Genomic DNA, 26,560 nt, shown 5'->3' with positions numbered 1-26,560 from the left:
GAAAGCACTTTACCACTAGGCCGTATTCCCAGTGCCCCTTTTTTATTTTTCAACAAAAGCTACTTAGATTAGTTTGTCATGGTATGAGTTAGAGTATTTAACAATTTTGTGTAACAGTGAAATCAGTGATCTATATGCACAGGACAGACTAGCAAAGTTAAAAATCAAAATTCAACTCCAATAAATGACAAGTTGATTATAGTGGGGAAAAGAGAAAGGGTGGTATATTCCCACCAGGAAACAAACATCTCTTGAATATTTTATGAAGACCAGACACAGAGCTTCTGTATATAATTATTTAGTCTAATTATAATCTTGGGAGACGATTGCCACCCTCTTGTAAAATCAAATGTCAATATCACATAAAGTGAATATATTGCGTTATAACTGAATGCATGAATAGTGAAAAAGAATGGAATGCCCGTGTGGTTCTTCATTACCTTGAAACCTTATAGTCTTGGAAGCGTGTCACCACTTTGGTTATCTAGATAAATTTATGCCTCACTTCTGACTCTAGAATCAAACCTAGTGCCTTGAACTTGCTAGGGAAGCATTCTGCCACTGAGCTACACTGCTAGCCCAGTTGATGGTCTTTAAACAATTACTTCTGTGGGGTCCCTCCCCTCTCAGAGTAGGTAAGCTGCCCAGTGATCTCTGATCATTTGTCATGAAAACACTACTTTTAAGCATCAGCAAACAGCCCTTTGTGTGTTTATTTTTGTTCATGAGTCTGAAAAGCCTCTCTAGGTTTTTGAGTGAGTTTTCTCCATAACTTACTCCCTATGGAATTCATATTTCTCAGTCTTTAGAGAAAACATTCAAGGTGACCTTGGCTCCCCAGACTATCTGGGTGTGGATGAACTCTTCTCCTACTAAGACCTGCCCACTTCACTTAAGGTGGAGATAGCAACTACACAGTTATAAAAACATGGGACACTGATGAAGATTTGTTGTATATAAATAATAAAGGTAGAATACAGTACAGAGAGGCAGAATACAATACAACATTACATAAACAGGGAAAGGAGCTTCTGTAGCTGAAGGACGGTGTGCTGGGAGGCTTACACCTTGAGTTTGGTCTTGCTTTAACATAGTTTTGTGTAAATTATAAAAGCAGATTTCTAAATTTAAGAAAGTTGACCTGTGGAATGAGTCGTTTGGATCAGATTTCAATGTAATTTTTTCTTTTCTAGGAGATATCCACATATGTGCTTTATAATGGACTGATGGCTTGTTTCCTCTGTCAAACTTTTAAGATTCAAAGTATGTGTGTGTGAGCCAGGCACCAATGGCTCATGCCTGTAATCCTAGCTACCCAAGAGGCTGAAATCTGAAGATCGAGATTAGAAGCCAGCCAGGGCAGAAAAGCCCCCAAGAGAATCTTATCTCCACTCAATCCACTTAATCACTCAAACCAAACCAAACCAAACAAACCAAAACAAACAAACAAACAAATGCAAGTGGTTTGTGAGCACAAAGAAGCTCAGGGACAGTGCCCAGGCCCAGAGTTCAAGCCCCACAATCATCAACAACAAAAGCCTGCGTGCACATACACGAGTGTGTGTGTGTGTGTGTGTGTGTGTGTGTGTGTGTGTGTGTGTAGATTTAAAACAAAAACAAATAAACCATTGCTGCTGGAGAAAAGGAAAGTAGAAAGCTCTTTGTGGCTCATGCTCGCCCTTTCTCTCCACCTTTACTTATGCCCCTGGTTCTGAAGGCTGGAAATTCAAGTTCTGGTCATTGCATCTGATGAGAACTGTAGTCCATCAAAAGATGTCAGAAGAAGGGCAAGGAGGCATGGCCCAAGAGGCAGAGCACAGTGGGCAGCTTCACTTTATTTATTTATTTATTTATTTTTGCTAGTCCTGGGGCTTGAACTCAGGGCCTGAGCACTGTCCCTGGCTTCTTTTTGCTCAAGGCTAGCACTGTGCCACTTGAGCCATAGCACCACTTCCGGCTTTTTCAATGTATGTGGTGCTGAGGAATCGAACCCAGGGCTTCATGTATACGGGACGAGCACTTTACCACTAGGCCATATTCCCAGCCCCAGCTTCACTTTATAGTGTTCTACTCTAGACCGTCTTTAGTTCAGTCTTATGCAAGAACTCACTCCTGTAAGAAATGACTCCTTGCAGAGCAGAGTAAAACCCTTCATGTGGGTCCAAATACTTCTTAAAGTCCTGCCACTTTCAACACTGTTTAATTGGAGAACCCATTTCAACCCAGGGTTTGGATGTGGCAAATCATCTCCACATCATAGCATGGCCAAAAAGTTCATTGTGGTAAGAATAACACAGGATTCCTGGAAAGTTAACAGTTAACTACTTTTCTCCAGCATCCTTCAACTAGCTCCAGAGAGAGATGAGTCATTATGTGTGCTGTTCTTTACTTGTCCTTTTATGAGTTACTCTCATACCTAAGTTGGATGAGAAGCTCTGCTCTGTAGGTGTTTGCAGTATGAATCATACCTTACCTAATTTCCTGGACAGCAGTAGTTGTAATACTATGTTGGATTAAACAGGACAGACCTTGACACGTGTAGATTCTTAATAAATATTAATAAATAATTTAATAAATATGGGTTGGTCAAGTGGAAGGCTAAGCTGCTATCAGAAGTTGAGGGTTGATGACAGCAATTTTATGAATTTGATTCCCAGTGCACGGACTCTCTATTTTTGCTGCTTTGGGTGGTCTTCTGAAGCTTTCCCTTGTGCCCTGGGTACAGATCACAGGGGATTCTGGTGATAATCTGTGGGTAGAATAAAATGGTGGTTTCCAGAGGCTTTATGTCTTTCTTTCTTTTTTTTTGGTACTGGGGATCAAACCCAGGATGTTGCACTTGCTAGGCAAGCACTTTGCCACTGAGCTATATCCCAGCCCCCCAGAGGCTTTATGGATGGGGCTTTTTTTGGGGAAGCTGTTGGTCAAAGGATAAAATTTCAGCTGTACAGAAGAATAAGTTGAAGAGCTCTATGTACTTCATGGTGAATATTGTAAGAACAATAGATTGTATTCTTTTTTTTTTTTTTTTGGCCAGTCCTGGGCTTGGACTCAGGGCCTGAGCACTGTCCCTGGCTTCTTTTTGCTCAAGGCTAGCACTCTGCCACTTGAGCTACAGCGCCACTTCTGGCCGTTTTCTGTATATGTGGTGCTGGGGAATTGAACCCAGGGCCTCATGTATACGAGGCAAGCACTCTTGCCACTAGGCCATATCCCCAGCCCTAGCTTGTATCCTTGAAAACTGTTAGTGGGATATTCTTACACAAGAGAGTGAGCTGTGAACTAGACATATGGCACATGCCATAATTTTAGCACTGGGGAGACTGAGGTAAGAAGCTTAGAAATTCCAACATGAGCTATACGATGAGATCCTGTCTTAAAACCAACCGACCAACAACCAACCAACCAAAATAAAACCCAAACAAACAAAAGCTTCAAAGGGTACATGAAGTAATGGTGTATCAAATAGCCTAATTTACTGTCCTCCTTCCTCCCCCCCCCCCGCCCCCGTTCTGGCATTTGAACTCAGTGCTTCATGCTCTTGCTTGAATTACTTCCTTATATCTGGTACTCTATCACTTGAATCATGCCTCTATGCTGGCTTTTTGCTTGTTAATTTGAGATGAAGTCTTGTGGAATTTTCTACCCAGATTGGCTTTGAGTCACAGCCTTCTGTGTAGCTAAGATTATAGATGTGAGCCATCAGCACTTGGCTTTAATTGACTCTTTTTGTGATATGTATGTATGTATGAATGTATGTGAGTATGTATATATTCATATATATGTTGTATTATGTAACCATATGCATTTTAAATGGTAAATTAATAAAACACTACAGAAAAGGATAGTGAACTTACCATTGTACTTATAAAAACAGAATCAATTGCTATATATTTAATTCTGCATCTACATATGCTTGACTGAAAGTATTTTTAATGTTTCAGGGGTGTGCTTGCTACTTTTCGGTCAGTACTCGTCACCATACCAAATTTTATGAAGATCCAGTTGAAGCTGTGAAAGACATCCCCAGTGGCGCCACAGTGCTGGTTGGTGGTGAGTAATTGTTATTGGTGTTTTTTTCCTTTGGTTGATAATTTCCTTAGGTGTTCAGTGAAGCTGGAAAATCGCAGGGATAAAGCTATATAGAAGCTGGGCACCAGTGGCTCACGCCTGTCATTCTAGTTATTGAGGAGGCTGAGATTTGAGGATGGTGGTTTGAAGTGAGTCTGGGCAGAAAAGTCTGAGATTTTCATCTTCAGTCAACCACCAGAAAACTAAAAGTAGTGCTGTGGCTCAAATGGTAGAGTCTTGAGCAAAAGAGCACAGGGCAGCACCCAGCCCCTGAATTCAAGCCCTATGACCAAAAGCAACAACATAAATGCTGTATAGATTGGAAGTATTACCTTATTACTTAGTTATTATTTATTCCTTATTCATGAACATTGTACTTCATTACAGTGTCCCATTCCAAATGTTGAACAGATTTTATTACCACATAATTTATTTTTCTATCAGATTTGTGTCCCCTATCCACGTAATTTGTAAGAAATGCTATTTTTATCAGGAGCTTGGAGGAATCTCTAGATCCTTGGGAATTCTTGTTTTCCTTGGCATGTATTCAGAGTTCTCATCAGCTTATCCTAGTCATTCCTTTTATTACTTTGTATCTATTGAGATGGGGGCATGACAGCAGCTGTCTAATGTTGAAACTCAGATCTGGCAGCATCTGTCTGGTGTTCAGAAACCCATGCCTGTCCTCATATATTTTATCCATAGGCATTTCTTCTTGTTTGGAATGCCTTTTAGAACCACTGTCTTTTTATTCAATTTTTGCTTCCAACCATTCTTACAAATGACAGCAAAGGTTATCTTAGGGCTGACCTCCTTCCATCCATCCAACTGGTAAGTCATCAAAAGTCCCTTTTAAGTCCCAGCACTACCTGAGGAATCGTGGAATACACAAAGGCAGTTATTGGACTAAGGCTTTCAGTTCTGTGAAGTCTACCCAGGCAAGTTAAACCAACATGGTTGAATAAAAGTAACTGCTTAAATTGAATTATAAAGTGGGGCAATAATAGATAACATATATACTGGTTATACTTGTCATTTTAATTATGGTTCAGAGACTTGGTAATTGTGTTTGAATCTAGTTATTTGACTATTGAGTTGCTGAGATAGCTCTGCTGTTTTTGTACTAGGTCTAGTGGTATGCTTCATGTTTACCTTTCGGGCTTTACAGGTTTTGGGCTTTGTGGAATTCCCGAGAATCTTATAGGAGCTTTGCTAAAGACTGGAATCAAAGAAATAACTGCAGTCAGCAACAATGCAGGGTAAGAGTGAATTTTTTAAAAAGTGTATATTAAAAAGTATATATTAGGGCTGGGGATATAGCCTAGTGGCAAGAGTGCCTGCCTCGGATACACGAGGCCCTAGGTTCGATTCCCCAGCACCACATATACAGAAAACGGCCAGAAGCGGCGCTGTGGCTCAAGTGGAAGAGTGCTAGCCTTGAGTGGGAAGAAGCCAGGGACAGTGCTCAGGCCCTGAGTCCAAAGCCCAGGACTGGCCAAAAAAAAAAAAAAAAAAAGTATATATTAAAAGTGTATATTAAAAATAATATTTAAAAAGTTGATCAGTGAAATTAAAATTACCTCCATTTACATGAGCAATATATCCAAGCATTTTATTAGGGTCAAGAGTGACAGTTATGGGGCTGGGGATATGGCCTAGTGGCAAGAGTGCTTGCCTCGTATACATGAGGCCCTGGGTTCGATTCCCCAGCACCACATATACAGAAAACGGCCAGAAGTGGCGCTGTGGCTCAAGTGGCAGAGTGCTAGCCTTGAGCAAAAAGGAAGCCAGGGACAGTGCTCAGGCCCTGAGTCCAAGGCCCAGGACTGGCCAAAAAAAAAAAAAAAGAGTGACAGTTATTAGGGTCAAGAGTGATAGTCACATTTATTCAAGTATTTTGGTACCATCCTTAAACTTAAGTGAAGCAAACTTGCTTTATCTTAGGTAAATGTGTAAATTAAGATTATATCTTTATTTGATACTTTTATTTTTTTTTAATAAATTTAGATGGTATTATTACAGTTAGAATAAATATTTTCCAAAAGACTCTTACATTTTCAAATGTAAGCATGGTCCTTTATGTTCTTTGTTATAAAGTTCATTGTAAGGCAAGGCACTCAGTAATTTGAAATCTGCTTCAATTTCTGTCTTTTGGTTGTATCATTTCTTTAGAAGCTATCTAAAGTAATACATTAATCATAAAAGATGGTGCTGATCTTGATATAATAGGAGTATATTTAGCAAGCACTTAAGACGGTAGGATTGTAAAAAATGGCTAGTATTAAGCTATTATTTTCGTAAAGGCTTGCATGTTTAGGTACATTTTGCTATTTAGTAAAAGCTATTCGTTTACAAAATAGTAAATCATCATCCTTTGAACAAGGAAGGAAGGACTTCACAGACGTAAAGTGCTTTTAAAAATTACTTTACTGTTTTATAGAGGTAATGTACAGAGGGATTACAATTACATGAGTCAGGTAATGAGTACATTTAAAAGTGCTTTTTAAAATAACCAATCTGGTAATCTCCCAGCTTTCAGGATTCACATATGCCATACATCTTCAGAATGTCCCTATCCAATTACAGAACTCTTTTAGTCTTACCTGAGGCTGCCACTTCTGTGTTCTTTTTTAGGTTTTCAACCTTTCTTTAAATTCTGAACTGTATTTATCCCATAGGTATTATATATTCCTCAGTTGCTGACAGTGTCTGTGTACTCTCTGCTATGCCTGGTCTTTGAGTCAGTGTGACAGCAGGTGTGTTGTAGTTATCATTTTCTAAATTCTCACAGAAGAGAGTCTCACAGGAGACTCTTCTGTAAATGGAAAAGTAACTTGTTTATGTTACTTGGCATTGTTTAAGCATGCCCCATGCTCATATCTGCCTGTCTGTCCGTCCATCCGTGTATCCATCCATCCATCAATCCATCCATCTATCTCTCAGCACTTGTGGTTATCCGAATTCTGGTACTTAAAAGGGATATTTTAGGTTGTTAAACAGACATGAGTAGTTTAATGGGGATTTGTTCTGAGAAATACATTGTTGGGTGATTTTATCATTGTGTGGAGGTCTTAGAGTGCACTTACCCAAACTAAGAAACTTCCAACATCACTAGGTGATAAAACCTTATAGGACCACTGAGTAATAATGTGCTGTCAGTACACAGCCTTAGATACAGAGTAGGTTCTGAATACAATGGTGACCCTTTGCAAACACCTATTGGCAGTTGGTTCTCTTAATTAAGAAGGTTTAAATTCTAGAGATCTGTAAGAATGAGGACCTTGTTTTGGCCATCAGAATAAGATAAAAAGGAAATTTAGTCATACTTCATTGGAGAACCACTGACATGGCTTAATTTTTGGTAAATGAGAAGTAGTAACCATTTCCTTATTTGAAAAGTGCTTTTTTGTTTTAATGAAAAGATCTGATTGAATGGCTCAGAGGTCCTGGTTTTATGTTTTCATTTTAGATTTTGTTACAAGGTCTTGTAAGTGTGGCCCAGATTGGCCAGAACTCATCCAAATTTTGGGATTACAAATTGGGTTTAAAATTTCAAATATTGGGATTACAAGTGTGTGTCAACACTGAGGCCTTGTCTTTTTTTTCCATAATCATTAAGACCCATTGGCATAAGTTAGCATGTGGCTATTGGATCTCAGCCTCCTGTGTAGCTAGGATTACAGGTGTGGGCTGCCTGCATCTGGAAGTCTAATAGCATTTTCAAGACATAATGATTGACTCAGAATATGAGTTTAAAACTAGGCAAAGGCCAAACACACAATGTTCCCCAGCTCCAAGATCAACAATTAAAGGATGGTCATTTTAAGCCGAGCCAAGTTCAAAGGTATAATGTTTTCAGAAGACAAATAGGTATGAAAGTGTAGTTAGAAAAATTCCCAAGTTGGTGATTGACTAACTGTACACTGGTTTCTAGAGGGGTTCTTTAGGCTTGAAGGGAGTTTTAGATATTTAAAACTGTAGAAATCCTCTTTCATGGATTATTCTACTAGCTGCAATAATACCAGTATTCGGGTAATACCAGTATTCAATATCGGTAGTCTCATTAATTGAGGCATTTACTAAAGTGATTTATTTTAAAGTGTTGATTGATGAGGCTTGAGGAAAGTAACACGAGTAATAAAGAACCCTAGATTTAAGAAGAGAAGCATTATCAACACTAGCTGGAAGAAGAAGGAAGGGATTAAGTGTAAAAGCTATTACTAATAGTTGGAAGAAAGCTTTAGTCAGAAGGATATTCAACTTGCTGCTAATTTTATGGAAGATGCCCATAGGAACATCAATCCAGACATTTTCTTTGTACTGACAAATGTAGAAAAGCAAGCAAAAAGGAAAATAGGAAGAGTGAGACTGGAGACACAAAATGGGATACGATCACATGGCCTTGCAGGTTCTTCTCAAGACCTTTGTTATAACTGAATAAGTGAGCATGATGTCAGGACTTTGAGTAGAGCTGTTTGACTTTTATATTTTAAAAAGCTTGCATTAGTTGCTAGGTTATGAGTGGATTTCAGCAGGCAGGATGTGAAAGTTATTGCAGTACCCAGACAAGAGATGGTACAAGGTGGAAATGAGAAATGAGAAGTTGTTTGATTCTGGATACATTTTGGAGGTAGAGTCAACATATCCCAGTTGATTTGATGGGGACAGTAAGAGAGAACTTAAAGATCACCATTAGCTTTGTGTTGAACATTGTAAAAATAAGGCAGCCCTCAGGTAAGATGAAAGAAGGATATGGGAGGCACTAAGTTTGGGACCCAGCAAGGGTCCCAACCAGATATTAGGCCTATGGGATGGGGGAAAAAAGAAGCTTGAAAGTACTGTGTGAATGGAAGAATCTCAGAGAGAGGTTGGATTAGATAAAATGCAGAAGTTTTAGGGATCTGGAGACCTCTAGTGGAGAAGTTTATTTTTAATCTGCAGGGAATTTGCATAACTCCAAGGTACATTTTTGAAAATATTTATGTTAGACTCTGGTTTTCTTTGGAACCAAATAACAAATCAAATAAATATAGATCTTCTAACTTTTTTACTTATTATTATAAAAATTTTGCACAGAGGGGTTACAGTTACATAAGTCAGGTAAAGAGTACATTTCTTTTTGGACATTGTCACCCCTCCCCTCACTTTGGGTGTCTCATATAAGGATACTAATTCCACTCATGATGCCCGGCTAACTACAGATCTTTTTATGCACACGGTGAGTGGACAAGGTTTCATCCAAGTCAATATCTGAATGATAGATCTATAAAACAATTTTAATGGAAAGTTAACAGTATACCTTTTACTTGGGCATTTTGAAGTGTAGTGTGAAGCACTGCCTGGAGAGAAGGGGAGTTTGGATGTCACAAAACCTAAGAATGGAGAAGAAGCCATTGGAGATGGAATGGATGAAGGTGGGAGGTGGAGGAAAGGTGGTTGGTTAAAAGACACATCGTGGTTTCTCACACAAGTTATCACACACACTCTTTCAAACAGACAGATATCTCTAGTGAGCATTAGGTTAATTTCTCCCAGCTCACTCTTCCACTGTGTTCCTTTGCCAGAGGCAGAATTCTGCAGTGGGTATCTATGCCAGGATGGTCAGCAAGTCTTATGAGTAAATCATTTTCCTTAAATGTCTCTTTGCTTCCTTAGTTCAGTTGCCCATAATTGCTGTGTGGACTACTTGAAGACCTCTTCATTGGTCTCCCTGCCTTTTGTTTCTGAAGCTCTTCAATGAATTGTGTATGCTGTTACTTTTCTGCTTAAAATTATCCACAGGAGGGTTTGCAGGTGTGGTTCAGTTGGTAGAGTGCTAGCCAATGAGCAAAAGTGTAGGGTACCACCTAGTTCAAGTTCCAGTCTTAGGCCAATAAAAAGGGAAAATAATTGCAGGGTTTTTATGCCCTTCAGGATGAAGTCCTTTGAGGCAGATCACAGCCTGGTCCCCCTGTTACCTGGCCTGCTACTTCTACCTCCACTCCATAACCTAGTCAACACCCAGCTGCATCTTGCCCTCAGTACCTCCATCCCCTACTCTCATAGTGTTTCTTTCTTCTGTATGTGTAAATGCCACCTTCTTGTAAGCCTTAGGTGTTAGGCTTTTCTGTTAGACATTTTGTGCTCTCTTTCTTTGATATTTTGATCTTCACTGCTCTTACCACAGAGCCTGAAGACTTCACGTCTTTGCTCTGTTGTAATTATAGGCTTGAAGTTTTTTCTTCTATACTCTCTGATCTACTTATTCTTTCTATCTACTTTCAGGGTACAGAAACAGGCCTGATTCAGAGCAATAGCTTCCGAGCTTGATATCCGAGCCTTGAGACCTAGTAAGCACCCAGTCAGGGACTGATAGAGGAATGAATTTTGTAAGACAAAGCTCCACAGGGGAGGAGCCATCAGAGCACTGAAGGAATTGAGAGGGAAAGTGAATCAAGACTTCTGCTCATAAAAAGTGTTCTGTCCATTTTTTTTCTTATTAACAAAATAAAGAAGGAGGTAATAAGTTTGACAAGGAATATACTCACTAACTTACATATGTAACTGTAACCACTCTGTATATCACCTTGACAATAAAATTAAATAAAAAAAGCATTCTGACTGCATGTCTATACTTCTGTCTTAAAAACAAAACAACAGCTGTTAAAACATAATGAAGCATTGTGTATGGTAGAGTAAACATAGCATAGATATACAAATGGAGTTTTATAAACATCCCACCCCCATAATCTCCACTCAGATGAAGAAACAGAATTTGGCCATTTTCTCAGACAGCCTTTAATGTTCCTTCCAGTCTCTATATTTTTCTCTTACCACCAAGGTTCTTCATTATCCTCACTTCTGACCTTTGATACTAATCTTGCTCATATAAAAGGAATATATTTATATTATATTTATATGGAATATATTCTTTTTATGTGAAATAAATAAATAAGATCATATATGAGGAATAATACAGGATGTATTCTTTTGCATACTTTTTTTTGGTATGTGTGCTAGTCCTGGGGCTTGAACTCAGGACCTGGATGCTGTCCCCGAGCTATATAGCTCAAGGTTAGTACTCTACCACTAAAGCCATGGCTCTACTTCTGGCTTTTTAGTCATTAGTTGGAAAAAAGAGTCTCACAGACTTTCCTGCCTAGGTTGGCTCTGACTACAATCCTCAGATCTCAGCCTCCTGAGAACTGGGAATTATAGGTATGAGTCACCAGATTGCATCATATTTTTTTTTTTCCTTTGGTGACTCAGTCATGGCGCTTGAACTCTGGACCTGGGTGCTGTCCCTGAGCTCTTCAGCTCAAGGTTAGCACTCTACCACGTGATCCACAGCGCCACTTCTGGTTTTCTGGTGGTTAATTGGAGATAAGAGTCTCATGGACTTTCCTGCCCTGGCTGGCTTTGAACCATGATCCTCAGATCTTGGCTTCCTGAGTAGTTAGGATTAGAGGCATGAGCTACCAATACCCAGCCATACCTTCTTTTTTTTTTTTTTCGGCCAGTCGTGGGGCTTGGACTCAGGGCCTGAGCACTGACCCTGGCTTCTTTTTGCTCAAGGCTAGCCTACCTTCTTTTAAAAAATTCTTAAACTTTTTTTTTGTGTGTGTGCCTGCAATGGGGTTTAACTTAGGGTCTGGGTGCTGTCCTTAAGATTCTCTTCTTAAGGCTATTGCTTTACCATGTGAATTACAGGTCTACTTTTTTTTTTTAATTGGAAGATAAGAGTTTCATTGGCTTTCTTTCTTTTTTTTTTTTTGCCAGTCCTGGGGCTTGGACTCAAGGCCTGAGCACTGTCCCTGGCTTCTTTTTGCTCAAGGCTAGCACTCTGCCACTTGAGTCACAGCGCCACTTCTGGCCATTTTCTGTATATGTGGTGCTGGGGAATCAAACCCAGGGCCTCATGTATATGAAGCAGGCACTCTTGCCACTAGACCATATCCCCAGCCCCTCATTGGCTTTCTTGACCTGGCTGGATTTGAACTGTGATCCTCAGATCTCAGCCTTTTGAGTAGTTAGGATTAGCCATAACCTACTGGTGCCTGGCCCATGCCTACTTTTTTTTTTTTTTTGGCCAGTCCTGGGCCTTGGACTCAGGGCCTGAGCACTGTCCCTGGCTTCCTTTTTGCTCAAGGCTAGCACTCTGCCACTTGAGCCACAGCGCCACTTCTGGCCGTTTTCTGTATATGTGGTGCTGGGGAATCGAACCCAGGGCCTCATGTATACAAGGCAATCTCTCTCGCCACTAGGCCTTATCCCCAGCCCCCCATGCCTACTTTTAAGTAGTTATAGAGGAGTTTTTTTTTTTTTTTTTTGCCAGTCCTAGGGCTTGAACTCAGGGCCTGGGCACTGCCCCTGGCTTTTTTGCTCAAGGCTAGTACTCTGCCATTTGAGCCACAGTGCCACCTCTGGCTTTTTCTATATATGTGGTGCTGGGGAATTGAACCCAGGGCTTCATATATATGAGGCAGGCACTCTACCACTAGGCCATCCATGCCTACTTTTGATGAATATTTTGTCTGAGATTTGTCTATTGTTGCTAGTGATTGGAGATAGTTTATTGTTATTGCTATATTGTGTTGCATTTGTGTAAAACAAAACAAAAAGACCTGTAACTTTCTCTTGTGGATGGGCCTTTGACAGGCTTCAGTTTTGGCTGTAATGAACAGTATCTGGTGAGTGCCTGTTGGTAAATTTAAAGTGTGCATTCTTATTGGGTATAGAACAGAGAGTGGAACTCTTGACTCATAGCATATGAATATGTGCAGCTTTTATAAGGACTGCTAATACCTTTCCCTAGTGGAGATATCAACTGCCCTTGTTCTTAGCACATATCCTTATTTGTTCTGTGTTTTACCTCCTTCATAATACTTAATATTTTATTTACTTATTTAAATTTAGATGTCTTTTCATATTTGTAGTGATATTTCATTGATGATTGCTTCACTAAAATATTTCATACTTTAAAATACCTTGATAGTTTAAGGCCAAGTATTCTTTGTTATAGTATAGCAGAAGTGTTTCTCTAATTGTTAAGCATATGTATGAAACTTTTCGGAGGCGAGGGATAGAGTGGCTAAAAATTGGGAATTATCAAATATTAATTTGTCTAGTCACATTCATTTTCCTAGAAATTATACGTGTAATTTTTTGATGATAGAAATAAAGAAGAAATTAGATAATGTGTAAACTCTTTCCTAAGTAAAAAAATAGTCAACAACACTAGAACTCCAACTTCAAAGTTATTAGGATATGAAACTAAGGAATATGTAACTTAACAGATACAGATTACTCTTAAGACCTATAATCTTTTTACTAGTGAAGTAGAAGGAAAACAGCTATAATAATACACATATGTGAAAACTAGACAAATAAAAAGGAATAGGAGGATGATGGAAAAAGTGATTCTAATGAAGATGCATTGTACATATAAATTGACACATTAAACCAAAGCCCCTTTGAAGAAAACAATAAAATTAAATAATAAAAAATTAAATGAGCAAATGTGTAGTAGAGTAGGATAGATGTGGATTTGAATATTAGCCATGTCCTTTATTGGTTGAGATGGTAAGAAATCACTTAAGCTTTTTCAGTCTTAGCTTCCTCAATTACAAAATAAGAAAAAGAAATAGCCACTTTTCAAGGCTTTTGCGCTTGGTAAGGAATGGAGATTAATGATTAAATACTTTGGCAGAGAGGATTTCTTTTGCTCTGAATTAATACAAATTCATCTTAAAAAATATATGTCGGATGGTCTTATGCTGTGAATTACCTTTATTTTCCTTCTAGGGTTGACAACTTTGGTTTGGGCCTTCTACTTCACTCTAAGCAGATAAAACGTATGATTTCTTCATATGTGGGAGAAAATGCAGAATTTGAACGACAGTATTTATGTGGTGAATTAGAAGTAGAGCTGGTACCTCAGGTGAGGAAATTTACCTACATTTCTTTCATAGTATTAGCTTAATGAAACGTATATTTCCATACCTCCCCCCTAATTTTTTTAACACAAGATAGAAGGGCTATTATTTTGCCAAATCAAGGGATCTTGTTTATAAGTCACAACTGCTAATTACTAGAGGATGAATATTTTCTTTCCACTGTACACTGAATAAAAAGATATTTCTAGTGATGTTTTCTGAGCTGTAGGATATAATTATGTCAGAAGCAAGCTGAAGTGCTTGGGGTTGTCCCCAAAATTACTTTGTACAAATCACAGAAAAAGAAATTTCTGAGAAATTTAGACATTTATGTGTGCATCTCATATCTCAGTGTAAATGCTAGAATCAGAACCCCGGGCTCTAGAGAACTGATGTTCCAAAGCAAATACTGAGGGCAATTTATTCTTATTTATTTATTTATATTAAATTTTATTGACAAGGTGATGAATAGAGGGGTTACAGTTACACAATAAGGTAGTGAGTATATTTCTTGTCATATTTGTTACACCCTCCTTCATTTTTCTTTCCCTTCCCTAGTGACTGAGGGAAATTTAGTTAGTGAATTTCCACTTAGATTCGAAACCACCTTCTTACTTGTTGAAGAATTTCTGACAGAGGAAGGTAAACTCTTTGGAGCCAGCTGGGTAAAACAGGTCTGCAATGTCACTGTGGTGACCTTGCACTTTGATGAGTTCTGCCTTCATCCCTAAATTTAAGCTTACCACTCTGCTTGAAAATAATATCTCCTTGACTTGACCAAGTAGGTGAGACATAATGTAGCAGAATTTTGTTAAAAGAAATCATTACATTAAATCAGATTTATTCTGATCTGGAGAGAACATGCATAAAGACTGTTCTTTCTAACCAAGGTTTCATAATATCATTTACAACCTGATCATTCTATGGCATTGCCACCTGTGTGTTGCATAGCATTGAGCTATGTTTGATTCTTACCCAGTTTTCATTGGAAGTTTGGTGAAAACAAACTGGTCTGCTTAGACTATAACAGAATACTGCAGTGTCCTGACAGCAACAGGAATTTGGCCCAGTGGGGGTATCTGGGAAGTCTTCAGATCTGAGTACCAGCCAGCTCAGTTTACTGGTGGGCAGAGAGACTGGTGGGAAAGAAAGAAAACATGAGCAAGTGCTCTGGTATTGCTTGTCATGCAGACCCTGATTCTTTGAGACCAAAGCACTGCATTTTTAACTTCCTTCAACTGCAATTATCTTTTTGTAGGCCTTGTTTCCAATATAGTGTCCAATGTACAAATTTTAGGAGCACATGGTTCAGTTGGTAGTTTATACTATTCTCTTTCATGTTACATATTAAAGTATCTTATCTTTTGGGAGTTGAGCTGTTGAAAATTAACTTTCCAGACCTTTTTTGTATGTTGGGACAAGGGCTTGAATTCAGGGCCCATATACACAATTTTTTGCTCAGGGCTGGCACTCTTGTCAATTGAGCCACACCTCCAGCCCATGGTTGTTTTAATGACTTAATATTTTGAATGATATTAATATAACATGAAACACAATAGAGTCATCTCTACAGGGCAGAGAGTAGAGAATCAGTTATCTGGAAGATTTACAATTATGCTTACAGTACAACTTCTATGGCAGAGGATCCTGAAATACAAATAATACAGTGTGATATTCCAAATTATATTCTCTTCTTTAAGTATTTAAAGGCCCTAGTTATTAGCGAGAATGGTGCTCAGTTTCTGGCAATGTGAAGAGACAGTGTCAATTCTGACTAGTGATTGGCCAACCAATCAGTCAGTCATCTAGTGGAGGTGTAACAAGACCCCAACAATAGCTTTCAGTGTTCAAGAGGACTTCAGGATGGGTTCAAGGCAGAGTTCTGCCCACAGGAAACCTGGGCAGAAAGTCAGTTGAGGGTGAAAGACACCTAGGAAGATAAGTTTGAAGGACCGAGGACTGGGAAGGCTCATTCATAGAAATGCTGTTTAAAAACAAGCCACAAAGAAACTTCATTTGCAGCTGTATCTGTTGCATAATAAAGTTTGAAGAACTCTTTTTTTTGCTTTTGTAGTCGTTTGTCTTTTTATCCTATGTCTCTTGATTTTGGTATTCCCTTTCACTTTCCTAGTTCTGATACCAGTATACACAGTTTCCAGTGTACTCAGATAAGATACAGAGATAGTGCAGGTACAATCACAGGAAGGGGATACAAGAGGATCATCAACAATAGAAGCTACGGTTTCACATGGCATGTTAAAGTAATTACAACAGTGCTGTAACAGTCGTTTCCATCACATGGAGTTCATTTCACGTAGCATCATGTTATGTGTTCATAAGGGTATAGCTATTGGGCTGTTGTGATCCTCTGCTGTGACTAGCTTAAACCTGTGCTAATTATTCCCTATGAGGGAGACCATAGAGTCCATGTTTTTTGGGGTCTGGCTCACTTCACTTAGTATAATTTTTTCCAAGTCCTTCCATTTCCTTACAAATGGGGCAATGTCATTCTTTCTGATAGAGGCATAAAATTCCATTGTGTATATGTACCACATTTTCCTGATCCATTCGTCTACTGAGGGGCATCTGGGTTGGTTCCATATTTTAGCTCTGAGGAATTGTGCTGCGATGAACATTGTTGTGCTGGTGGCTTTAGTGTGTTCTTGTTTGTGGTCTTTTGGGTAGATGCTCAAAAGTGGGGCTGCTGAGTCATAGGGTAGCTCTATGTTTAGCCTTCTGAGGAATCTCCATACCGCTTTCCAGAGTTGCTGCACCAATTTACATTCCCACCAACAAAGAAGAACTCTTGAATTTAAAAAATCAATTTACTTGAGAGTCTTACTCTTTTTACCTTTACAAATTTGCCTTGCTTAAGTAATTTAGTAAAAACATTTATGAATGACATAAAGTAGATTCTAAAATAAAGTTGAACTCTTTATATTGTTGGTTTAGTATTATGCTTAATATATTTCTGCTTTTTTCAGAAAGAGTCACATTTTTGTAGTCCTTGCTGCTCTGAACTTCTCATCCTCCTGCCTTAAGTCTCCCAACTGTGAGAGAGTATTTCCATGCCGAGCTGACTTGTTATTAATGACAAAAATTTGGTGGCACAGATGTGTGGCACCCTGTAAAACACAAAGTTTAATGATATACAATAACAGTTACATATCTTAGATTTGGATTTGATTCAGAAGCATTAAATACTTTTACAATGTTATAGCAAAAGGAGTGGGTCTGGAAGTTAGAAGCATGGATAGACAAATAAGAGATTGAAGTCTGAATGAGGATTAAGAAAGCCATGGTTATTGTCTAGCGTGGCAGAAACTTTTATAAAATTGATCACCTAGGAAAGTTTTTATTGGTAGGTAACTTTTAGAATGATGAGTCTCTTGGGAATAGGATCCATGGCTATTAGTTTTTAATGTCCCTAGACAGACATGTATCTGGTGACCTTTTATGGAGTGTTTATTGATTGCTCCTTTGTAGGGCACACTTGCAGAAAGGATTCGTGCAGGTGGGGCTGGAGTTCCTGCATTCTATACCAGCACAGGGTATGGGACCCTGGTACAAGAAGGAGGAGCCCCCATCAAGTACAACACAGATGGCACTGTTGCCATTGCCAGTCAGCCCAGGGAGGTAAGAATCACCCCATCCTCATAATACCAGAATGACTCTTTTCCCATGGGTTTCTGGGTAGACCTACTAAGTGAAATTATCTTCATAAGAAAAGCCATTCATTCATTTTCATAATTATGCTATGTGAGAGCTCTAGTGAAATTTGGATATGTGCCAGTAAAAAGAAAAAAGGATTGTAACCCCTATGTAATATGCTATTCTAGTTCACTGATTTTATGGAAAGTGTTTTAAAAAGAAATATATGAACATTGATGATTGTTGATCATGCTTCTGTGGAAAATAGAGTTGTTTGTACTTAGGGTATTCAACTTTTATGCTCAGGCCCATCCTACTGTGGCTGAAGAGAGAAAAGAATCCCTAAATAAATAAAACTTTGTTTGAAATCTTGAAAAAGAGACAGTCATAATCATGTACTGGACTAAAAAATGACTTTGCATTATGATCTTTATAGTTTTTGTTTTGGGGACATGAGATTTTCATTTGGTTAACAGATTTACTTAGGATGTTTACGGTGGGATATCTTTTTTTTTTTTGGCCAGTCGTGGGCCTTGGACTCAGGGCCTGAGCACTGTCCCTGGCTTCCTTTTGCTCAAGGCTAGCACTCTGCCACTTGAGCCACAGCGCCACTTCTGGCCGTTTTCTGTATATGTGGTGCTGGGGAATTGAACCCAGGGCCTCATGTATAGGAGGCAAGCACTCTTGCCACTAGGCCATATCCCCAGCCCCAGGGTGGGATATCTTTAGTAGGCAACCTACATACCCATTAGAGATCACTGGGCCTCTAGGTAGAGTTATTGAGGTACTCAGATTTGAGATAACGTAATGACTCAGATCAACACTTCTTCACTGTGGTTTTAAATACTTTTCCATTCTCCCTGTCCAGATGGGTCAAGAGAGTTACTGGTGACACTTGAAGAGCTGCTGAGCTTATACCTGTAGGGAAGTGAGTGGAGAACCACTTTTTGTGTCTGTAAGGATGCTGGCTCAGCTCCTCTGTTCTGGAGGTAGACGAGAATCGTTGAAGGTGTCCTTTACTATTCAGTGTTTGCCCAGTCACATTCTCCATCTGGAGCTTTGCCTTTCTGTTGAGAGTGACCTATATTGAGTCAAAGCTTTTCTTAACATATTTTCACATTCAAGCTTCCCTCCTCCCCCTTGCTGCTTTAATTAGGTTGAAGAGATTTCTTGTTAAAGTAAAAAAACCCCAACAACCTAGGAACCTAATTAGGAAAAATCAATCTTTGTAACAGATGATGATAAAAGTGTCCGGGATAATTAGATTAACACTTTGATAGCTTATTAGAAATGGTTTCATTAGCTTATCCTAGGAAAATAAAAAACACAAAACCCATCGAAAGGAGTCACAAAGACTCTTGGGTTCATTTCTACCTGGAGCCAAGTGCATGAATCTAGTATGTTTGTAATATTGTTGTATTCCCCAAGAATATAACAAATTATTTCTTGAAATAATTCTCACTAGTTCTTTATTTAAGTGGTTTATGGTTAGAAGCAAAAGTGAATTTCTTTATTTTGTGATGTTTGTTGAGGTCCCACTCTTTCCTAGCTACTTTTCTAAGCACTGTGGAAATACAAATGGCCTGCCAAGGCCCATTTGGGAATTTATGACATCATTTGTGGCCCATACAAAATTATCAGCACAGGCAGGTGGGCTTCAGGGAGCAGATGAACAGACTGTAGGTGAAGCATATGTGTCTCATCTACAACATGGTTTTGCTGGGTTTATATGGCAGGTAGGCCAGACATTTCCCACCCCTGCTAGAGCAAGTCTGCCTGCTAGTGGAGGAGCTGATAATGACAGGACACACACTGTGGATATTGGCAGTGCTCTGAAGGAAATCCAGGGAAATTACAGGCAAAGAGAGTCATCAGTGGCCAGGGAGATGAGGTTCCAGATTGAGTGGGAAGTGAAAACTTTTGTCAGGACACATGATTTGGTGGCGACCTGAATAACGCAAAAATGAGGCATGTGGAGATGAGCAGATTGTGTTTTTGTTTCTAACCAAAAAAGAAGAGGAAGTTAAAGGTCCTGAGGTGGCTGCAGGATTACCCTGCTCATGGGACCAGAAAAGTTGAGACTGGAGCCCATGAGGCAGCGAGAGGTGGGAGTGGAGGTAGGAACAGGAGCCAGATCCACACATAGCTTGCAGTTCATCAATGAAGAATTATGGATAGGGATGGGAATGTGGTGTGCTCTAAGTTAGATGGCAGGGGGTGAGGATTTTTTGTTTGTTTGTTTATGTGTGTGTGTCAGTCTTGAGGTTTGAACTCAAGGCCTGGGGACTGCCCCTGAACTTCTAGTGCTACCACTTGAGCCATAGCTCCTTCTGACTTTTTTGTAGTTTATTGGAGATAAGAGTCTCATGGACTTTCCTGCCTGGGCTGGCTTCAAACCAGGATCCTCAGAACTCAGCCTCCTGAGTAGCTAGGATTACTGGCCTGAGCCCACCAGCTCTGGATTAAAGGGTGGCTAGTTTTATGCTTTTGTTGTTGTTTTGTAGGGGGCCAACAGCAGAAGTGGGAGGCTATTGATAGTGGTGGGAGGTGGCTTACTTAGATAAGGTGAGAAAGGGCAAATAGTATGAAGTGGTTGGAATCAGTATAAATGGAGATGGTTTGAGCCACAAGATTTGCTGATAGATTGGTTGTGCTGTGTGAAAGAAGAATCAAGCACACTGCTTACTGTGATGAGAAATCCATGAGGGTAATCAGAGGCCTCTGTCTGTCAGGATGAGGTTCATTTGAGATGTCCAGACATTCAGAAGTGTTTGGCAGGCTCTAGGTCAGGGGAGAATTTAGGGATGGAGTAAGAACTTTGGTGGCAACAGGATAAGATGGGTGGCTCAGGTCTGTGTGCAGGTAAACAATAGGTCTTTGGTACTTAATGATCAGGAAGAGGAGGGTAAACAGCAAAGAAAACAGGAAAATAAAAGATTAGTAAGTGAAGATGTGGGGAGTCAGGTGATTTGAAAGATAAAGTACATGTTGATGTAGATTTCCAGAAGTGGAGGTCACTGGCAACCTTAAGTAGTCTTTCATGTTTTTTTTCCCCTAGAATGAAAGGAATGAAAATCTGATTGGAGTAGATTCAATAAGAACTTAAAGATGAAGTAGAAACTGAAATGCATAACTGTGTATGTACTTCAAGTGAATGCATATATAAAAATGGCTTGACAAAACTACTTTCTTCCCCTACTTAGAGTTTAGAATAAGTGATAGAGTCAGCAACAGTTGAGTGTGTAGATACCAAGAAATTATATAATTGGAATTTAAAAGAAAACTCAAGTAGGCTGAGGTCTGAGGATCATGGCTCAAAGCCAGGGTGGGCAGAAAAGTTTGTGAGACTCTTATCTCCAATAAACTACTCAGAAAAAGCTGGAAGTAGTGCTGAGGCTCAGGTGGTGGTAGAGCGCTCAGGGGCAGTGCTCAGACCCTGAGTTCAAGCACCAGTACTGGCAAAATAAATAAATAAATAAACAAATGAAGAAAAAGGAAATCCAGTTTCTTTTTGCCTTTTTTTTTTTTGTTTGTTTGTTTTTTTTTTTTTTTGGCCAGTCCTGGGCCTTGGACTCAGGGCCTGAGCACTGTCCCTGGCTTCTTCCCGCTCAAGGCTAGCACTCTGCCACTTGAGCCACAGCGCCGCTTCTGGCTGTTTTCTGTATATGTGGTGCTGGGGAATCCAACCTAGGGCCTCGCATATCCGAGGTAGGCACTCTTGCCACTAGGCTATATCCCCAGCCCCTTTGCTTTTTGTTTTGACATTGACTTATACTAGAAAGTATTTGCTTCCATTTTCTGGGTCTGTGCAGAAAACATTCAGCTATTAGTATTAGTATTTAGAGTGATGAGTCTTCAAGTCTATGAACTGTTTTATTTTATTTTATTTTATTTTTTGCCAGTCCTGGACCTTGGACTCAGGGCCTGTGCACTGTCCCTGGCTTCTTTTTGCTCAAGGCTAGCACTCTGCCACTTGAGCCACAGCGCCACTTCTGGCCGTTTTCTATATATGTGGTGCTGGGGAATCAAACCCAGGGCTTCATATATATGAAGCAAGTGCTCTTGCCACTAAGCCATATTCCCAGCCCCTATGAACTATTTTAAAATGAGTGACTTTGTGTATTAATGTGTAGCTTATGGATACCTTCCATATAGGTTAATATTAAATACGATCTAAATATAGAAAATGGGATACTGCCTTTAGATAAGAAATGGTTTAAGCATCAATTTCTGCTTAAATACAGAGTTTAAAAAGTTTAAAAAGAAGTACAAGAAATGTATCCATTGCCTAACGTATGAAACTGTAACCTCTCTGTACATCAGTTTGATAATAAAAATTTGAAAAAAAAGTTTAAAAAGAGAGTGCTTGTCTAATACACACAGGATCCTGGGTTTGACCCTCATCAGAAGCAAACTGTCTAGCCAAGCCTTCTCTAAAACACATGCAGTCTCTTTCCACTAGGTGGTGCAGTGGGAATGAGATTGGAGTTGAACCTTTACTGAGCTCCAGCCTGTGCATGGGTCTACAGCATCCATGGTGATTGCTTAGCTTTCGTTTGCTTAATTCTCAGAGACAAATCCCCTAACATGAAAAGGGAACCATTTACCAAGATGGAGTTTTGCTTTGTGTCTTCCCCCAAAGTTCAAAGTCTTGTTAAAAGCCAATAAGCATAAACAAAAATCAGTATTCCATTAGATTAGTAATGACAGAGGAAAAGATGCAATAAAATGCAACCTTCCTAGAAGGAAGCATGAAGTGTACATGAATAAAACCTAAGAAAAGTATACAAAGCTTTTGTAGAGAAAATGATAAAAAATATTAGAAGAGGTGAATGAAAATTTCAATAAAAGGGACATACATTGTGCTTGTGAGTAGGAAGATATTCTGTGTCATTCCTCTTCAAATCAATTTTGCTAATTCTCAGTTCAGAATCTCAATAAGGTAGTTAGAGACCACAGGAAAATGAGGATAATAGCTATTTTTATAACTACTTTCATGAACAAAATCATAGACCATATCCTATAATTTACCATAGATTTTTTTTCCTCTGGGGTACAAGGAAAAAGATGATTTTCCACCCTCCAGATGTAACATACACACACAAAAATAACCTGAATATTAACACAGTCTGTTTTGTTGCTCAAGCATGTAGAATTTTCTTTCTCCAACTCATTTGGGCCTTTGCAGACATTCTTTCAATCTCCCACTTGATCATTTTGACAAAGTCTTAGTTGCCTAATGCCTCTTAAGAAGTCTCTGTTGGGATTCTTCTGACTCAGAGACCCTATGTTTCTATCCCTATTGTCTGACTGTGAGAGTGAATATCACAGTAAAGCCTATACAAAAATACCTGATGGTGCCTTCCTTGTCTCCTTTAGGTAAGGGAGTTTAAAGGCCAGCACTTTATTTTGGAAGAAGCCATTACAGGAGATTTTGCTTTAGTGAAAGCCTGGAAAGCAGACCAAGCAGGAAATGTGATTTTCAGGTATTGTGATATTAAAAAAAGTGTATGTATATGTGTGTGTATGTGTGTATGTTTGTTGCGTTTTATATGTCAGCAAGTCCATATTTCCTAAATCATGATGGAAAAAAGAGTATCATAGTGAATTTGTTATTGAAATAGTCATTTTAACAATAGCTTGTGATCATTGATCATATATAATCATCTGCATAATAAGTACATATGATTGTGGGTGCAATTCTGCCTTTCTGAATTCTAACTGGTGTTTGTGCAGGCTGATTGTGATTGGTTGATATCTATGTTGCATTACATGTGAAACATTAGATTTATGTCTTCTTATACATAGTCATATGTAATTATTATTTTTCCCCTGTGTATTTTAGTAGCCATGGCTAGGTATTATCTTAGAAAGTATGATAATATATGATTTAAATTTTTGATATTGCTATTTATATGTTACCTTTTTTTCTTTTTTTTTGTCAATCATGGAGCTTGAACTCAGGGCCTGGTAAGCTCTTTTTGCTCAAGGCTAGTTAGTGCTCTACCACTTTGAGCAACAGAACCACTTCTGCTTTTCTGGTGGTTCATTGGAGAAAAGAATCTCACAGACTCTTCTGCCTGGCTGGCTTTGAACTGTAACCCTCAGATCTTAGCCTCCTAATAGCTAGGATCACAGGCATGAGCCACTAGCACCTGGCTGAATTCAGCCTTTTTTTTTCTTTAAGTACATTATATTTTGCAATTACTAGGGATATTTTACCACATGTCTGCTTTATTTGACATATTGGTGTACACATACATATGTGTGTATATATATAATCTGCTTATACATAAGTACGTAATATGTATTTAAAGTTTAGGTAGAATTATGTGGTAGTAAGTGGAAGTGGATTCTTGGGTTATTAAAAATATGCCCAGGAGTTTATCCTGTGCTCGATTGCCTTACTGCACAGGGGAAAATGGAAGCCTTACCCTTGTGCTGATAGTTGTTCAGCTTTGGCATGAAATGAGGACTGCACAGTGCTCAAGTGGTCTAGATTCTCAGCATACTGGTTTCTTTCATATTTCATGAGACATCTTGTACAGAGGTCTGAAAGAGCTTCGGACTCCTCCATTCACCAACATGTCAATTTATGAGTACAATGCATCTTGATCAGTGGCATCCATTTCATCATTCATAATTCACCCTGATTCTTCATTTTCATCCTCTTTCCTCTCTTCCTTTGTTCCTTATGTGTGATGCAGGAAAACCGCAAGGAATTTCAACTTGCCCATGTGCAAAGCTGCGCGAACCACTGTGGTAGAGGTAAGACAGGAGATGGTTTCTGAATTCTTTTTTTTTTTTTTTTGTTCTTCGTAAATAATTTGAACTTAGTCATTAGCTTAAGAAAAAGTGTATCAGCCCATTTGTTTATTGGAGGACAAGCAATGACATCTTTTGGTTTTTCCTTTTTGGATTGTATTTAAATATGCAGTCACTGGTATGAAGAATGAGAGCCTTGTAGCCATATAGGATCTCACTAGAGTATTTCTTTGTGGCTTCACTTGTAGGCCCAACTTATAAAAGATCTTTGGTGCTTGAGTAAAATGGGATCAAAATTGCATGATGCATAATTGGTATCACTTCATAATAGGATTTCATATGAGAAATGCATTAGGAAAATTTCATTACTGTGTAAAGATCATAATGTATACTTAGACAACTTTAGATAGTATGATGCTACCTAAACATACCTAAACATATACACACATTCCCACATTTTGATATATGTATTTTCAAGAAAATACAAATCACAGCAGTGGAACTTTATTATGTTGCTGAGGTGGTTTATTGTGAATTCATTTTCTTTCTCTCTCTTTCTTTCTTCTTCTTCTTTTTTTTTTTTAAGTCGGTCATGAGGCTTGAACACAGGGGCTGGGTGCTGTCTCTCAGCTCTTTTTGCTCAAGGCTAGTGCTCTACTTCATTGATCCACAGCTCCACTTTAATTTTTCTGGTCATTAATTTGAGATAAGTTTCATGGACTTTCCTTCCCAGACTGGCTTTGAACCATGATCCTCAGATCTCAGCCACCTCAACCGCTGGGATTACAGACATGAGCCACTAGTGCCTGGCTGCTATGAATACTTTAAGGGAAGAAAGTGGTACATGTTATCACTTTAACATGCTTCTGCTCCTAACAGTTGAATTCAGGCACTGACTGCTTCTTTGAGAATCTCGGGATGTGAGCGAGGCTTGAATAATTCCAGATGGAATTAATGGATGGAAATAGCTGTTTATACCAAAGGCCAGACGTTTTAGATACTGCAGACCTATTTGAATGCCAAAGGCAACTTCAAAATATTGCAAGAGAGTATTCATGGAAATTTGAGGTTGCTTTCCCTTAAAAAGACCTAAGAGGAACCCAGTTTGAGGTCTGGAAATGAGGAGATACGTTCTGGAAATTTCACCTGATGGTGGTGTGTGTGTTCCATCTTTTGATTCATCCAACAGCTAGCTGAAATGGTGATTCAGGGAGGTACTTAAGGGGTATGTTTGAAATAATCAAATATCAGAGTTCTGTTCCTCTGGAGGGAGATGAAGAGAATGATTCTCACAGTGTGGGGGGATATGGGACTTTCATCCTGGGCATGGTTATTTTTTTTCCAGTATCTTTAGTATACTTCCTGTATTAAGCATGGACAATGTTTACTTTCTCTGTGTAATCTCCGTTTCTCATTAATAGAACCATTTTAATGATCTCTCCATGGCTCATATCTGTAGTATTAGTGGAGAAAGAGCTGTAATACAGTTTAAAATAATTAATATCTTAACACTTATTGACTTTGCATACTTCTCTAAAGCTACAGAAATCGACATTTCTTCTCTGAGTACAAAGAACAGAATACTTTATTTTGGGGGACGTTCTCTGAAAATCTGTTTTTCCTAGTAGGAAGAGCCTGTCACACACACACACACACACACACACACACACACACACACACACATATATATATGCATATATAAAAATATATATTAAAAAATATATATTTTTTCCAGTCCTGGGCCTTGGACCTGATCAGGGCCTGAGCACTGTCCCTGACTTCCTTTTGCTCATGGCTAGAACTCTACCACTTGAGCCACAGCGCCACTTCTGGCCATTTTCTATATATGTGGTGCTGGGGAATTGAACCCAGGGCTTCATGTATACGAGGCAAGCATTTTTTTTTAAAAGTTTTTATTATCAAACTGAATTATAGAGAGGTTACAGTTTCATACATTAGGCATTGGATACATTTCTTGTACTTTTTGTTACCTCGTCCCTCATTCCCCTTCCCCCCTCCCCGTTTCCCTCCCCCGCCCCATGAGTTGTTAAGTTCATTTACACCAAACAGTTTTGCAAGTATTGGTTTTGTAGTTTTTTATCTTTTTTTTACCCGTGTCTCTGGATTTTGGTATTCCCTTTCAATTTCCTAGTTCTAAT

General features: G+C 39.0%; 1 protein-coding gene across 1 annotated transcript in view; it reads left to right on the top strand.

The window, feature by feature from the left end:
• Nucleotides 1-26,560, top strand: part of Oxct1 (3-oxoacid CoA-transferase 1) — a 141,052-nt gene that overhangs the window by 4,284 nt on the left and 110,208 nt on the right. Inside the window, exons 2-7 of the mRNA XM_048368417.1 lie at nt 3,945-4,053; nt 5,240-5,330; nt 13,855-13,990; nt 17,472-17,621; nt 23,016-23,122; nt 24,344-24,404. Coding sequence (XP_048224374.1) covers nt 3,945-4,053; nt 5,240-5,330; nt 13,855-13,990; nt 17,472-17,621; nt 23,016-23,122; nt 24,344-24,404 — 654 coding nt within the window. The remainder of the gene's footprint in view (nt 1-3,944; nt 4,054-5,239; nt 5,331-13,854; nt 13,991-17,471; nt 17,622-23,015; nt 23,123-24,343; nt 24,405-26,560) is intronic.

The sequence above is a fragment of the Perognathus longimembris genome, chromosome 19 (genome assembly GCF_023159225.1).
Source record: "Perognathus longimembris pacificus isolate PPM17 chromosome 19, ASM2315922v1, whole genome shotgun sequence".
Taxonomy (NCBI): domain Eukaryota; kingdom Metazoa; phylum Chordata; class Mammalia; order Rodentia; family Heteromyidae; genus Perognathus; species Perognathus longimembris.
This window is presented reverse-complemented; position numbering and strand designations above follow the sequence as displayed.